General features: G+C 32.0%; 1 protein-coding gene across 1 annotated transcript in view; it reads right to left on the bottom strand.

The window, feature by feature from the left end:
* LOC148272316 (uncharacterized) overlaps nucleotides 1–18,055 on the bottom strand; it is a 130,764-nt gene that overhangs the window by 15,773 nt on the left and 96,936 nt on the right. Inside the window, exon 3 of the mRNA XM_088240210.1 lies at nucleotides 961–2,161. Within this exon, the coding sequence (XP_088096336.1) occupies nucleotides 961–2,161 (1,201 nt within the window). The remainder of the gene's footprint in view (nucleotides 1–960; nucleotides 2,162–18,055) is intronic.

The raw sequence follows: 18,055 nt of genomic DNA, 5'->3' as shown, positions 1-18,055 counted from the left end.
GGTTTTTGGTGCTTTAAAGAATAAATAAAACAGTTAATACTAATAATAGAAGAAAGAAAGAACAAAACGCAACGAAACCAAATAAAACGATTAATTTTTTTTTAAGTAGAAAAATAGGGAAAAAAAAATTAAAGTCAAGAATGAACACAAACTTGAATATATTTCAAACTTGAGGAAAAACATGTAAAAGTATTGGGTGCTCATAAATGTAACCAAAACAAGATAAAAAAGGGATACTTAAAGATTAATACCCACAAAACAAAATTTGAAACTACCCATTCAAAATTAAGAACTAAAAATATGTAAAAATATATTTTTTCAAAGTGTTAAAAACAAAATAGCAAAAATGTATTTAATGAGACATAAATATTTTGAATTTCTTAAATATGTATATATACGTCTCTCTTCTCGTACGTAAATAAAGTGTTGCCAACTCTATCGATATTTTGGAAGATCTTCCGATCGATAAAACGCAATTAAATTATTTGTAAAGTTATTATGAAAAAAAAACTAAATGATTTATTGCAATTAAGAATCTTTATATAAATATAAAATAACATGTTCAATACATAACGCCACAACATTAATCAGAGCTTTACTAGGATTTGCTGTTTTCTGCCAAATGCACATCTTAGGTAGTGTAGTCAGCCAGACTTTCAAAATCATTAAAGCTAGTAAAATACATAATATTATTTTTTGTCTTGTAAAACACTAATGTACGCATTATTTGTCATTTGTCAAAGTAAAAAATATTCAAACTATTGTGTAGATTTGATTATTCACTCTTTTCACGAAAGTGCTGTTATCTCAGTGTCGCTTTTCTATGCTGGCCGCTTTCAGCATAACTGTGTTCAATTTATCAGTGATTGATTGGTAAGCAGATTTTCCACATCCGAACATGAGTCCACTCCCAAGAACAACGCAATAAAACACAATTTTATAAAAAGTAAAATTACTCACCCATATGTGCTCTTGGTACTTGAGTTCTGGATGGAAATCCATCTGTTTCTTTGGTCGGAATCTTGTCTCCCTTTTCTCCATTGACTTTGATAACAACTTTCCCCTGATCCTGTCTGTTTCCCTGTTTCTCTTTGTCCACACCCCACCCCTGTTCGTCGACTCCCGGGGGAGGTGGTGCTTTTCCCTTGATCCTCCTCAAGAGCTGCTTACGTCTCTGAGGCTTTTGCGGCACTTCCAAAGCCGCAGCGTTCGCAAATTTATTGCTGGAGTAACTCAAACTCGGATAGTCCACACTCTCGTAGTCAACGTCTGTATAAATCAGACCATCGATTTCTCCCACATCAGATTTTTTGGTTTCTGATACAGCATTGAATACTTTACTGTCCCCCAGCTGCGAAAGATTAAATTCTGATTTTGAGTTTTTGTTGTTTAGTGTATTAACCTCGAAATCTCTAGTTTTTAGTTCGAGGTTAAGTTCTTGTATCCGATTTTGTTTGGGTTTCAACGAATTGATGGACATGTAGTCTAAACTTTTGGTGGAATAGTTTTGATATGGTCCGTTATCATTCAGTGAGTTTCCAAACTTTTTGATATAATGGCTTGCAGTTCCGTTGCTGTTTTTTGAGTAGTCGAAAATTTTTGCGCTGTAATCGGGTGAGCTTGATCCATTTTCGTTGGAGCTGATACTAGATTTACTCTTGGTTGAAAGACTTGGACTAGAACTTCCATCGCTTTGCTCGCTCGAAGAGGAATTTGCTAGTCTGTTGCGCATTTTGAAATATTTGTACGTAAATAAAGTTCTTCTAAACTCTTGCTCACTTTGAAACTGTAAAACAATTTCTTCCTTCTGAGATTTTTTGAAAATCTCCACAATCAAAGTGTTTTTGAAATCAGTTGTCTCATTTGCGAAACAGTCTAATATTTCTTCTATTTTGAAGGTTTCTATTTTGACTATTCTACCCTCGTAAGTGTTGACCGTGTTGATATTTTCTTTATTGTTTTTGGTCGCATCATCCCTCTCGACTGTGAATTTGAGTTCCAATTCATCTCTCGTGTTGAATTCGACACTAATGGGTATCGGACGAGAGTCTGATTTATAGTAAGACCTCCAATCGGGCCTTGGTCCATTGAAATTCCGATTGATTCGGACCAGAAGTTTGGCCGAACCTTTGGAGACGGAGTTCTTCCCAGCAATAGTCATCTGAAACAAAAAAGTAAAGTTTGTGTAAGTGTGGGGATTTGAGTTAAAAAATCATTGATCGTTTTGTAACTTTATATTATTTTTGGTTATATCGCGTACTTATATTAAACATGTTTAAAAAAAATATATATTGAGCCTTTAAAATAAAAATTATGTAATTCTTGTCGTTAAATAATTTTATTTTATGTATATAACTCTCTCAGAATTACGACGTAATTTTTTTATTAAAAAATATCATTCACACAAAAAGAGTTATATTTTATAAAATGTTATATTTTAAATATTTAAGTTTTCGGAGGAAATTATTCCTTATTTATTGTAGAAATAAAAAACGAGTGATAGTTTAACTCATATTCTAACTTTGTGAATGTAAAAATCGCTAATCTTTCTTTTTTTTCTATAATAACAGAAGATTAGTTTAGGATCGGTAATTTGTTAATGCATTCTTAATAATACATCGTCGTTGCAGATCAAGTATGGGCCATGTGACTCGGAGAACATTCTGAGAAAATCGATAAAAACGATTTAAAAAAAAAACTGAACCGAAAATAACACTTCTGTGTATAAACAAAGTAGGAAAAATACCGTGTTTTTAAATAAAGTAAAATATTTATTTAAAATATTAATTACTTTATGCCAAAAAGTCGCATTTTGATGATTTTCTCAGAATGTGCTCCGAGTCACATGGACAATATTTGATGTGCAACGACGATATATTACATCATCATTCCTTTACTGCACCTAATGGTGCAAAGGGCACTGCATTGGTACAGCAATCGCAGCATATATTGATCATTTTTGTTACATGAAGGCAGGATAATCAATTAGTCTTACATTTCAGATACCAGACCAGGGCCCCGATTAATGGGAAGTTAACATTTATCTTCAATTTTATCTACAAAGTAAAATTAAGTTTTCTGTATGAAAGGCAGAATATGCATACAATTTTTTCTTATAAGCATCTTTAATTAGAAGTTGCCGACGAAGATACATTAAATGTTCATGCAAATATACTCATTTTTGTACACAAATATTGGTTTTTCTTTAAAGATATTTAATTTACCTTTAACTCTGACCCGTCAAAGTAACAAAACGCTATTTTATATAAACAAATCTATTAGTAATTATTTTGTACACTCGCCTATTCAGAGACTGCATAAACTTGGCAATGAATTTAGTTCTATTGATATATTTTGTTTTTCAATCTACAAATTAAAAAAAAAACTTTTGTTAACAATATAAAGACGTTTTTATATTTTAAACTATAATATTATTTACAAAAGCAGAAAAATTAAAATTATGAAATACTACAAATTAAAAAGGGTATGAAAAATACTTGAAAATAACAAAATAAACAGAATACTAGGCATGGAAATAAATTCAAAATGATCTTTACATTATGCAATCTGGGAAAGAAAATTTAAAAGTTTAAAAATTACATGTATGTGTATATACATACTGAACTAGTACAAAATAAAATCATTTTTTTTAATTAACAAAATATGCGCACACCCAATACAGGTTAATTTTTTTAATCAAAAACGTGTTGAAATTATGTATACAAGCTAAAAAAAGTATAAAAAAAACACAAATAACATTTAAATAGTATTAAAAATTACATATACAAGCAAAAACGGTAAAATATTAAAAGATATATGTTCAAGATGCGCATTCTCTGGATAAACTAACATTATTTATTCAAAGTACTTCTGGAAAAAATAATTCTTCAATTCGCACGTCCTGTTTCTATATTTTGAAATAGGTACTTTAAATTTTTGTGGCAATTTATTAAATTCCTTGAAACCTATGTATTGTAAAGATCTAGTACCAAACTCCGTAGACTTCACATATCCAATATAAATATTATTTTTTGATCGAGTACTGTACCGATGGATGTCTCCAATGAAAGCTGGCTTTATGTTACTGTGCATTGAGTCGAGAGTAGTATTAATGATAGTGCCAGTTATCTCGAAATAGGAAAGCATGCTAAAAGGCATGATTTTTGTTTCAAAATAAATGTCCCTTACATGAGTATCATACGGTATGTGAAACACATTTCTGATCGCTCTATTCTGAATAATCTGCACCTCAGAAATTTTGCTCTTAGTTGCAAAACCCCAAACACAGCATAGGTATGATAAAATATAATATAATAATTTAATGGGTCATTTAGCCATTTTGTAATCGAGCCCCTTTTGTTTTTATTGTTTGATTTATTTTAATTTCTTTTCGTTAAATTTGTTTAGTTGTATGAACTCATTTTATACTTTCTATCACTATATAGTTTATATTTACCATGTCCGTGTATTTTTTTACAATGTAAAAGCCCACTAGGGCGTTAAAATAAATAAAACAAAATAAAATAGACAGCCGAAGATAACTCTGTTAGCTTCACATTGTAATCGGGGCCCTGGGACTATTAAATATTCTGGTGTAAAAACACCCTTGACAATAAATATTTCATATCAACCATGTCGGGAATTAAGCCTAAGACCTCTTGCATGGTAGGCAAACGCGCTGACTATTACACCACGAGGCCGACGAGTTATATTATTTTATTTTATTTTATTCAGAAAACATAGTCATACATAATAAGTATTAAAAACAAAAAAAAAAAAAATAACATAAAAAAACCAATTGAGTTTTCATAAATTATGCAAAGGATATAAAGATAAAATAAATTAAATAAATAAGAAATGCAAGTGAGAAAATAATATTATTAATATTTAAAGCATTAACTTTGTGGTCAAACGTTTTACTAAATGTTATTAAATATTTGTATATAACCACTTACCGACTTTTCTATGTCTACCGGTTTCGAGACGTACCCGTCTCTTCGTCAGGACACCAATTAAACCAACATGCAAAACCCACTATACACCTTCACCATAGTTGTTGCACAAAAATATAAACCCAACACGGCATGCATTTTAATAAGCACATGCACTGATTATGACAAACATGCACTGATTAAATTATGAAAATATTCTCTTGTTTGAGAACCTATGGATAAAACCTATTAAATACTATAAAACCTGTTAAGATTATCCCCTCCCTCCACCCCCGCTACTTTTTCCATTAATTCTCAAACAAGAGAATATTTTCATAATTTAATCAGTGTTTGTTTGTCCTCATCAGGGCATGTGATGTGCTTATTAAAATGCATGTCGTGTTGGTTTTATATTTTTGTGCAACAACTATGGTGAAGGTGTATAGTGGGTTGTGCATGTTTTGCATGTTGGTTTAATTGGTGTCCTGATAGAGAGTCGGGTACGTCTCGAAACCGGTAGACATAGAAAAGTCGGTGAGAGGTTATATACAAATATTTAATAACTTTTAGAAAATAATAATTGTTAACAAATGTTACGCAAATGCGTTTTACATCTATTACAACGCTTGTATATTTAACTAATAATGTTTACAATAAAAAAAATAATGAAGCTTAAACGATCATTTTTTATTAAATATTGACGTAAATAAATAGTTAAATATTTTCTTAAAGTGGAAGAATAAAAATAGAACAAGAAAATACATAATTCATGAAAAAACAATTGATCGCATGTCAAGTCATGAACAACAATCGTAGCATTAATAATATAACAACTAGGTTATGATAAAAAATAAAGTCATTTTGTACCTATTTATTATTAAATATAATTGCAATTGATTACAACACGCACTGAAAAAAATGCAAACGCACGCTCGTTTCACGTTTTAAAGAGGACAAAACTCTAGTCCACATAAAAAAACATGTAAGTAATTCTTTTATTAAAACACGAAATCAAGTGACAAATTGATCCAATACAAGGTGGCGCATGGCACTTGTGTTTTTAAATTTTATAAAACGCGGCTGACGTTTTAAAAATTGAATTTCTATTTTTTACGTTTACCACAAAATGGTAAATTTGCTATTTATTTATAACGGACATTGTCCATGTATACAATTTATAGGGTTTAAATATTACTTTAAAAGAATCGTTTAAAACATTAAAAAGAAGCATTGACAAACGTAATGGACATCAAAACAAGATTTGGGGCTATTTATTTAGCGCTCGTTTAAATCGTTGTAAACTCGAACCAAAAAAGTCCAAATCTTGTCTTGAGTTAACAATACGACGGGTCATTGGAGAATTAAGGTCATAGTTTGTTCTGTGCTGATCGATGAACAGTGATTCATTGTTTCTCAACGTACGAGTGGGAATATTTAATTTTACTTGTCTCAGTAATGATGGAACATCGATTATACCATTTTGTATGCCGAACATATATATGGAGTCAATATTAGTTCTACGTTTTTGTAGACTAGATTTATTTAACATTGACTTATTTATCAGCATAAGAATAATTATCTCTCTCTAGTCTAAGCACCCACGCTACTTTTTGAAGCAACCGAGGTTGGATTGATTTAATGGGATTTATGCGATTGACATAGAATGGAGATCAGACCACCGAGGTATATTCTAGAAGAGGGCAAACAGTTGAGCAATAAAGAGTTTTGATTGTACGGACATTAGAAAAATCAGAGGATATTCTGTTAATGAAGCCAAGTAATTTCAGTGATTTATTTACTGTATTATCTTTATGCTCGTTGTATGTTAGTTTATAGTCCAAAACAACTCCTTAATCTCTGATGGACTTAACTACATCAATTTTGGAGTTTTCTATTGGGTACTCGAAGGAAATCAGTTGTTTTGTTCTATGAAATGACATTATTTTGCATTTTTTAATATAAAGTTATAATTTATTGACTTTACAACATTGGTTAAATGATTAATGTTTGATTGAAGAAAAAAACAATTTAGTAAAATTTGAATTATTTTGAGAATTTTATTGTCGTCCGCGAAGAGCCAAAAGCGAGAGTTTGATTTAGCAACATCATTAATAAACAAATTGAAAAGCAGTTACATTAGGCAAATGTCGTCCTTCATGTTCTACACTCTCACCATTTTTCGGAAGTTTTCGTGCACTCTCTCAGCAAAACGATGGGTATGTTGGCAATTTGTGACCGAATATTGTCCTGAAGGATATCCAGGGTCCGAGGATGATTTGTAAACAAGAAAGTCGACCCGGAAGAATAAATCACAGGGGGTTTAGTCAGAAGAGTTCGCAGTCAGTTCAGAGAGGGGAAGGTTTTTCTTAAAATGTTTATCAAAACTAGAGATGTGAGGCCGGTAGTATAGGTAGTTTATTGTATGAAACGTATTCTACCGTATAATAGGGTCGTTTTCGGTAGTTTTGGTAAAAAACGTTTTTCTTAATAAAATGGCTGTATAATCACTTGATTAGTAATATTTGATTATAAGAACTGTATTATAGCACTGGTATTTTATAGTAAGAAACTATATATGTGTAAGAAACAGTTTAATACGTTAGAATACGGTATTTTTTCTGTAGAAAACTATATAGAAATCATTGAATTTTTTTAAATGGCCGTTTAATCATTTTATTAGAAATATTTCATTATTTTAGTCCAGAGCGCACTGCCTCATTTTAGTCCATAGATTAACGTTTTTTCCTTTTCACCATTCTCACGTTAATTTTCCGTAAATCCGTAAAAAGCCGTACTATCGCTAAACATGAAATTATTCATTAATAAACTACTTGGTAACGGCTCAAAATAATAAAATAAAAACAAGAATAATAAAATCATAGTAAAATAGTATTTATTTTATCTAAATATTTAATATTTTTTACCTAAAAAATAAACTACCAAAACGACGGTAGAAAACGGTGGACTACCGATATACTACTGAGCGATTCGGTAGACTAAGGTATTTTTATAACTCTTATCAAAACCCTCGCCGTTTGGAGTGTAGCTCCATCTTGTCGGGACCACACATCCGTTAGTTCCATCGCTTTGAGAGTTCGCGAAAAACAAATCCTGGATCATGATCAAATATTGTATTGCGTTTACGGTTACAGAACGACCATTCTTTTAAAAAAAGTAAGGGTCGATATGGCAGGGCATTTTATGAAGTTATCTGACATTGACATCACTCTAGTACTAAATATTAAACAGGAAGCCCGCTGCTTGGCGACTATCTAGCGCGCCTGAGAAAAATAGGCCTCTGCCGAAAAAAAAGTCTCCCCTATGCCCCACTAAAGGTTTGCGACTGAACGAAAATTTCTAGGCTCTCTTTTTCTAATGAGACCACCTCTTATCCTCTGCGACCTTTTCGGTCCTCATTGCGTCCTTTTCAAAGCACACAAGTGCCGCGGGCCACCATGTACAAGCAGAAACATCACTTAAGAACGGGAGCTTTAATTGGCTCTCACAAACCTACTTTGAACAAAAAGGTTCGAAAATAAATTTAAAAGAGCGGCAAAAGTATTCAATCATCTCGTTACGTTTTTTCCATTTGATTCTACAATTCTGACATTGACTTATATCGAGTGTTTTGCCTTGACAATGACCCATTGTAACGAATGCGAAAATTGACATTAAATTCGTGAGTTCGTGTAGCACACTGAACGATTGTTGTGCCTTTAATGTTTTATTTCCGAAAGTAATAAAAATTTCACATAGTAAGAAAGAATGTAGTCTACTTGTTAAAAGAGATGTCGTTTTCAACGATGTGTGCATGTTAAAATACGTGTAAAATATTGGTAAAATGAAAATTTTGTCTAGACTATGAAACCCATTATTCCAATTCATTGAAATGGGGGTCAATGCTATTTAAGCTCCTGACGCCAATGCGATCTGCGAAAATCTATTCTGATGTATCCCTGTGAAGAAGTTCTCCCCCTTAAAGCCGTATTTCAACGGAAAGTCAACACATATCTGCAAAGTAAAATTTTGTATTTTTTTTAAACATGTTCAATTACAGGTTACTGACAAAGATCAGATAAATACTTCATCTTCTTCTCTGTTTAGACCGGTTGATTTGCTATCGGCTAGAAGGTGATTTTTGAGACGCTGAGTTCCAGCTGTCCTCCCATCTCTTTGGTGATCTTCCAGGCAGACGGCGACCAGCTGGGATTCCATGTACCGCATGGATCTCTCCAGAACCTTCCCCCTGTTCTGATCCACGGTACGATGTCTTGAATATCGCAAGTAGTTCTTATTTCTGGATTCTGGATTCTATCCCTAAAGGGCTTTCCCTGCTATTGCCCTTAGTACTTTCATCTCTGACGTTCTGAAGAAATTTTTTGCTCTTACCGTATCTGCTCTCGTCTTTACTGCATATTTCATTATTGGTCTGATATACGTTTGTATATACGGATCTAGCTTTCAATCCACGTGTGTTTATTGTGACTTCCGATATTTATCAAGTATCCAGATATTGCTGAGGCTTCATTAGTTTGTTCCCTCACTTCGGAGTAAAGGCTGCTGTGGCAGATTTCAACACCTTAACCTTTAAAAAACTAACCTCTTTCACTGTCTTATCATCTACCATCAGTTTGGATCTCTTGGGGTGCTTTTTGTTTTACTGACTGAGATATTTATGTTAAATTTCTGATATGCTGGATGAAACTTGTGTAACATGCGTTGTAAATCATTATTTTTACAATATAATAAATATCGATTTTACTTTGTGTGAAGATAGCGTTTGTAATCGGGGCCCATGTCCTTAAAAAACCTGGCTACTGTGTAGAGGATGATATTTTGCTAGATTTTCCGCTATAAGTTCAGATCCATAAAGTACTTGGCTATTAGACGAGGGGCAAGCGCTCTAACGTCCTCAGGTTTAACCAATTCTTCCCCGAGGATGCGGCTTCTTTTATGATATAAAGCATCACATTCACATATAATGTGTATAGATGTTTCTACATCTCTACTGTAGAAAGTAAATCTAGAAGTTTCAGAAAGGTTCATTCTAGCAAGGTGTTTGTTTAATTTACAGTGCTCTGGGCGGGCTGTAGTGATTTCGCTTTCAATTTCAATTTTGGCCAAGCTTTATTAGGTCGAAAGGAAAACCTTTGCCTGTACTCTTTTATCAGTTCCTTCGCATGGTTAGCGAATGCGAATTAACATCGTCATCACAAGTTTAGCCGCGACCAATATTTATGAACTTTGAAGAAACCTCGTGTACAAGAATTACAAAATATCGAAAACAATGGATAGCCCGTTTTGTCGACTACCAAAACTAGTTTATCACGAGCCGGGGGAGGTTGCGATGTGACGTCACAGGGCTGCACGTGGGGGTCTAAATTTGGGCTTGTGTGGACTCGGCGAGCGCTCAGTTCAATTATATCTCCGGAACGGGTCGGTCTATTTTAGTGACCGATGTGTTTACAGAGAAGAGCTAAGAACGTGAGTTAAGCGCTTACATTAGAAAAAAATAATAAATTGTGATATTGTGAAAATGCCGCGTCTTTTAGAAGAAGAAGGTGGCAGTAAAATCTGGAGTTCCGAACAAAATGCGTGCACCACGATTTACAAATGCAGAGCGTTGTTTTTTACCATCGATCAATTCTTCACAGGGAAGCCATTTGTACTGATGATTTTGATGAATAAATGATTTGTGTAGCTTTCTTTCTGATAACTGCCATAGGTAATAAATTGTCTTTGTCCGCATCCTCCTCTCCGTTGCTCTCTATTCCTGAACATATATAAGTTTTATAGTGAGAAGATCTTTAAATATAATTATGTATCCCCGTACTGCGGGCCAACTGTTTGTAACACCTGATTTTTATAATCTGAATCATTTCTATCAAACTTATATGTTATTCTTATTTATATATTATGTAGGTGCATATAATATGCATTTGTGTGTTCGTTTTGAATCAACGTTCGCGTATTGTCAAACCTTATTTTATTGTTGTCATCATTTTGTATTTACTGCATTTTGTGGTTACCTACCGTATTGTATAGGACTCGTCGCACATTATTCATTCGATGTGTATCAGTTCAATTTAAAAAATAAAATGCTTTTTTTCTGAATACGGTTTTGAAATTTAACATACTTAAAAAAAACAATTTATATCATTTCGTCATTTGAATTTTAACAAAAAGGTTTCTAACTTTTTACTATCTCTTTATTGTACCATTTTTAATACAATTTACAAGTTTTAAGCGCATATTTTTTTCATACTTACGCACCCATACACACGCACCCTCTCCTTCATTCATTCCCACACGCACATGTATCCTCTCCCTCATTCATTCACGCATACACACATTCACATACACATGAATACAAACGTCACACAAATACAATTACTAAACTTCTTTTCTTATATATTATGTGTCATTATATTTACAGTGGATTTTTTTAATTGGCTTTAGTATTGTTAAGATTTTTCTAATTATTTTGCTTATGTAATAGCTGTAAATATCCCAAATAAAATAAAATAAATAAATAATACAAAAGCACCTCCCAATAATAAAAGTAACAACGTATGTAATTTCGCATTCACGAACTAAAAATCCGACGGGAGTATCAAGAGTTCTCCCTGTTTATTTAAAAAAAAATTAAAAGTCTCACTATTTTTAATATTAGTTTCTTTCTCTTTCGTTCTTCCTACCTTTTTTCTGGTCTTTCAATATTTTATAATACTTTATATATGAATAAAGTAAATGTTTATTTTAATATTAGGCAATATTTGTATGATGAATATTCTTCGCTTTCTCTACAATTGTATTATACTTAAGTCGGATTATAATATTCACAATGAAACAAGTAGACAACTTCGTAATTCTCAAGTTTCGTAATAGTGATGAGTATGCATTCGTATTACGCACAGTAATTACAGCTCCGAATACCCAGGCCCGAGAAATTCACATTAACTGCTATTGTAATCTCCCCTTAAATTAAATCCATAATCTCGGCGTGTTTTTATTTTAATTTGAATTTTTTTTTTCTTCTTTATTTTGTAGTTGATTCGAGGATCTGATTATTATTGTACGCAGTAACTTGGAGTTTGCATCCGTTGTGTGGAGCCCACAATACATTACAAACATAGAAAGGATTGAAAATGTTCAACGAATTTTTTTTAAATACCTTGATTAAAAAAACAATAAAACCCTTTCCACTGACAGCCAATCTGCTCAACCAAATCAATTTTTTACCCTTGAAAATAGACGCGCTTTATCTGAATTATGATATTTGTATAAATTATTAAAAAATAAAGTAGACTCTTTTAACCTACTCTCCAAAATTCATCTTAATATCCCCTTTCGCGTGACAAAAAATAAGTATTTATTCCATCTGCCAGTCTGTAGCACTAACTATGGACAACACTCATCTAATTGTGGCAAATGACGAGGCGATATCAAAATAAATAAATATAAAAAAAAAATTTTTTCATCATTTACAAAAAGAAAAACAATAACGTCAAGTCCAACATAATGAGGAAGTTCGTTTTTTTTTTCATTTTTAATATTCTATCAACTAAGCCAACTTTAAAAAATTAAAAAATATTAATATCGTATTATCTGCCCTATGATTTTTTTATGTTTTGTAATTACTCCACCCGTGACGTCACAAGAACTCTTCGATGAGATCTGCTGACTGTTGAGTTGTCTTTGCGGAAACTAGATACCTATCACAACACATATTCATTAGAAGATTCGGAAGAACTGACATAGTTCTAAGTAGTTGATTTTTATTATTTTTTTCATAAGTTTTCAAGATATATTTTTTTGTGGAAAACAAGAATTATTATGATTTTAAAATGGAGAAAATCTTTTACGTCTCAAACTGCATCCCTTCCACAAACCCAAACCCCTCCCCATTCCCCACCCAACCGCTTCATTAGTCCGCGTCCGGTGTGTATAATTTCGTTGGTCAAGTGCGTTTTTGATGTCATTAAAAAAATATACATAAAAAATTCTGTTTTCCAAAAAATTAATTATGATATTTATAGAAGTACATGAAAAATGCTCCTCTGAAGGCTCGCGGTATGGCTCTGAAAATGCGAGTATTATACATTTTATGAAATCAAATATTTCTTTAATTCAGGTACAACAGGTGTTATAAAAGGTAAAGATACTTCCTGCTGGTTTCTAATCTAATACCCGGTTATTATAAAAATGAAAAGAAACTTTTCTTAGAGATGCAAACACCCTACTATTCTATAATCCTACTTTTTTCTAACAAACTGGTTGATAGATAGACCAAGTAACTGATACGATCATTATAAAATATGCCTTGATATAAAAAATATATTTCTTGTAGCAAATAAACATTATTTTTCGTTTTACAATTAAACTTTTTTTAAAAAGATTTGCAATTTTTTTATTTATTTTTTTATTTTAATTTTACAAAACAATATTTTTCGCAAAAAATATACAGGTAAGTACAAATATACTAAGTAATAATTAAAAAATAAACAACGCTTTTTTGTGTACATGTAGAAATAATAAAAAGCATTCTGCTATGCAAAACAAAAAGTAAAACTTTACAACTTTACTTTACATTCCTCTCTTCATAGTATAGTGTTATTTTAATATTTATATTTATTTTTGTTAATCTTTGCTTTTAATTTTTGTATAAAATTGTAAGATTCAATATGTCGATGTATTTATAATTTTCTCAAACTGAACGGTTTGGGTAGGTAGGAAGAAATTGCCTTAAGGCAATGTGCCCGCCCTTATATGTATATTTATTGTATATGTATATAAAGTGTCAAATAAATAAATAAATAAACATTGTAAAAAGAAAAAAATATGAATCTAAGAAAAGTGATTCAATTAAAAAGCAAATTGTAAATAACTTGTAAAGATTTAAATTTATTTCAACAGAGAGGGAAAACATTTTTGAGAATAGAATATGGAAGTCTAGGCATTTATGACCTGTCATTGGCTGGTTTAAGTGGCCACTTTACACACTGTGTAACATTCAAACCAAAACTTGTAAAGAATTTAAACAAAAAAAAATTAAATATATATACATATATACGTATAAAAATGGTATTCACAAATGCAAGTATATTTAACATATTACATCAGAGATGGAGAACATTTAAGAGACGGGAACACAGAAGTGTAGGCATCTACAGGGCTTACAGCCTGTTATTGGCTGGTTTGTCAGTGGCCACTTCACACAGTGTGTGACATTCATCACTTTGCCTATCTTCTTCTTTGCCATTAGCCATTTTTTACCGGTTAGTTGATTCAACAATGTTTTGAGTATGTCCAAATGTTTGCAGACTGGCTGGATTTCCACCCTAGGGAGTTATTCAGATCTAAATTTGTCAACAGACGGAAAAGTTGAGGAAATGTGAGAAGATGTTTAAACATAGGCAGAATGGTGAATGTTACACAGTATGTAGAGTGGCACCTTGAATCAGCCAACGACAGGTCATAAGCCCTGTAAATGCCTAGACTTCCATATTCCTTTCTCAAAAATGTTTTCCCTCTGTTTAGAGTTTTTTTATTTTTTTTATTTTAATATCATTCAAACACTAAACTTCATGATCAAATTAAAATATAATAAATAAAATAAAGTGATTTTGTGCAGCATCAATTTTGCACCTTGGCACACTAAAATAACATTCTTTGCTTTTTAAATATAATATAAATATGTATGTGCGAACGTGTATGTACATATGTGTGTGAATGTATGGTTATGAATGCATTATAAGTGCCCCGACTCAACACGGATTTTCTAGCGAGTCGGAGCAAGTTCACAGACATGGGTCGTTCCTGATTGTGTCGCTATAAGCTGTGTATGTATGTATGATACCTTAACAAATGTATGCATAATTTAATTAATAAATAAATAAATATTAATAATGTGCTCGGAACACCAAATTTCTGAGTTTTGACAGTAAGTGATTGAGGAGAATATGAGGCATAAGATAGTTTGATTTTATAACTAACATTGAAGTCTGAGAACGGAAGTAGCAGCCTCCTATAACGAGCTTCTCGAAGGTGCGGCGGTGGACAAGTGCTGCGCACCCCTTAGAAAACACAAACCAAAGTTTATTTTTTAGCAATAAATTTTATAAAAGGTACATGTTTTTTTAAAAATTCAATACATATCTACTTTTACACATCTAGTAAATGTTATCACTGTAACTCTCTAAAAAAGAGAGTAACTCTTGTGCTTGGAGAGTGACTTACACTGTTGTAGTTGTTTATTGTTTATTATAAGAGTTTATATAATTTTAAATACGAGTACATGAGAAAAAATAAAAACATAGGATATATAAAGAAAAAACATAAAACAAAAATACATTCATACTTATTCAAATTAAATGTAGTTTTTACACGTGTTCAAAAAATTTCTTTAGATTTACTTTAAATGTATTTATTGATATGTTTTTTTATAGTTTTTAGTTCATTGGGAAGATTATTATAAATTTTTACACCTTCGAAGACAAAGCTATTTTAACCATGACTTGTGTGGAATTTAGGAAATTTAATATTATGTTGGTATCTGAGTGACTTACTCATCTCAAATTCTTTTTTTTAATTTTTTTTATATATATTTGGATAATAGAATTTATTTTATAAAGAGCGTCTACTGTATGAACCTTAAATATTTGAATAGACTTTCCTTATTGAATGTTGTGGGTAACTTTAATAATTAATCTTTATACTATTTTAAGAGGGTTTAATAAATTAGCGTATGAACCACCCCACCCTACAATACCATATTGTAACAAAGATTGTACAATTGGGTAATAAGCTATTTTTAAATTATTGATTTTTAAAATATTCCTTAATCCAATAAATATGTATTTACATTTTGTAGTTGCCTGTTTTTTACATCTACGTGTCCTGGAAGGCTCTCGATGGCGATCTTTTGACTTTATTCGGCGGAACTAAGGGACGCTAGATTGACGTGGTAGGAGGGGAAAGTGCTGGTTGGCGATAGGGTCTCCTGGAGACAACTGGTGATGTCCACATGTTCCACTTAGTGGCGGAATTTATTAAATTATATATTTATCTGCGTGTCTATTTATTCAATACAACGCAATGTACTCGCATAAAATAAATCGGAAGTGTGTTAGCAAAAGAGTAGATAAATCTCTCGCTTTTTCTAAAACCGATATTTTTACCTGAAATATACTACAATATGATTCTCTTTCGTATGACAAAATAATCTATTTCTCTCGAGTTTCTTTCAAAATAGCCATATATAAATATGGGATTTACCTTAGAACAATTATACGCCACTGGTTATTAGAGTCACTAATACGGACAAAAACTATTCTATCATTATCAATCACGAAGTTAGCTACAGTTTACAGCGATACAACGGGCCGTAGGTTGAGAATTGCAAGAGCAAACCTTAAAAAAATTAAGGATTCTAATAGATCAAATATCATCATCATTATTCCTTTTTCGCACCTAATGGTGCACAGGGCATTGAATAGCTCCACCAACCGCAGTGTATCTTAATCGTTTTTGTTACATGTTGGTAAGATGATCTGTCTTACGCTTCAAGTACTAGTCCAGGGACTCTGAAATATTCTAGTGTAAAAACGCGTTTTTAAATAAATTTTAAATAAGTCAACCATGTCGGGAATCGAACCCGATACCTCTTGCATGGTGGGCCAACCCACTGACCACTACACCAAGAGGCCGATTATACAAATATTTTTGAAATATACAAAAAAAAACTTAGTTTTGTGGGGACCAGAGAGTGAGAGATGAGGATGTGTTGTTGTCTATGACCGCAGTGCCCAATGGACCTATTTAACGGCGCGCAACACGTCACTCGCCCTTCTCTGTCTTCACCAGTATTCAAATTCACTTTAAAGTATTCTTTGTTTAATCTCTGAATTTTCGTGTGTAATAAATCATGAATTGTAAGCAACTTAAATTATTTTATTTATCTATTGCTTGAGGTTAAATCCATTAAATCCACAAAATCATATCTTTAGCATAAACTAACAAATAGCAACTATCTAGTAGAGTATAATATTATACCTCTACAGTTTGATCGTCTATTAACAAATAAAAAAATACTAAATTTATTTATCGTTATTATACATGTGGCAGATTTATTGTGATGATTTCAGATGCTTGTTCTTCAACAGAATTGGCTCTTGCGCTTCAAACAATAATTCAAAACAATTCAATTTTTTTTTTACAAATAGTCTGTTTAAAAAGAGTTGAGTGAAAAAAATTAATATGCCCGCTTCTTCATGCAAGATCCTTAAATATATTTGTCTAACAAGATAAAAAAGCTGGATATTTATTGGAGGGAGTAGAAATGGAGGTACAGAAAAAAACTTAAAGCAATTTTGCAGTTGAGAGTTCTATCTATAGGTAAAGAAGTCTGTAGGTAAAGTCCACGTTCAGCCCGCAGTTGCCCAAGGCATACTTTCTACCTACAGAACACGTTCTGCGGACACTCTCTTTTGCCTTATTCTGACGGCGACGGAATAGCATCTTTCATCCGGGAGGAAATAAAAAAAAAGGTTTTGTCTGAAACCAATGTTATTAAATATTTGTATATAACCACTTATCGACATTTCTATATCTACCTGTTTCGAAAACTACCTGTTTCTTTGACAGAACACCAATTAAACTAACGTGCAACACCCACTATACACCTTCACCATAGTTATTGCAAAAAAATATTCAACCAACACGACACGCGTTTTAATAAGCACATGCACTGATTAGGACTAACATGCACTGATTAGGTCATGAAAATATTTTATGTTGAGGGAGAAGTAGTAGAAAAGAGGAGAGGGGATGGAAGGAGGAGCTTTAGTTTAAAAGGTTTTTTTTTTTTGTAGTTGCAAATTATTTGTACCTTACTTTTGTTATGTGCAAGGTTTTATCGAATATATTTATCTTTAAATTATTTTCCGTTGACTTCAACATTTTTCACCGTAGACTTACAATAGTAAAAATAAAGCAGAATCAGAATAAACAAAATAATTCTAAAAATATTGAAAAATCGTAAAAGTTGACACAAAAAACAAAAGGAGCTAGATACCACTAGTTTAATAGGTTTAGGGTGACCATTAAAATGGAACATCGTATTT

This window comes from Micrasema longulum, unplaced genomic scaffold, assembly GCF_059751315.1.
Source record: "Micrasema longulum isolate JH-2025_06_02 unplaced genomic scaffold, ASM5975131v1 h1tg002380l, whole genome shotgun sequence".
In the NCBI taxonomy this organism is placed as follows: Eukaryota; Metazoa; Arthropoda; class Insecta; order Trichoptera; family Brachycentridae; genus Micrasema; species Micrasema longulum.
Note: the sequence above shows the minus strand (reverse complement) of the source record. Positions and strands in the feature narration are given on the sequence as shown.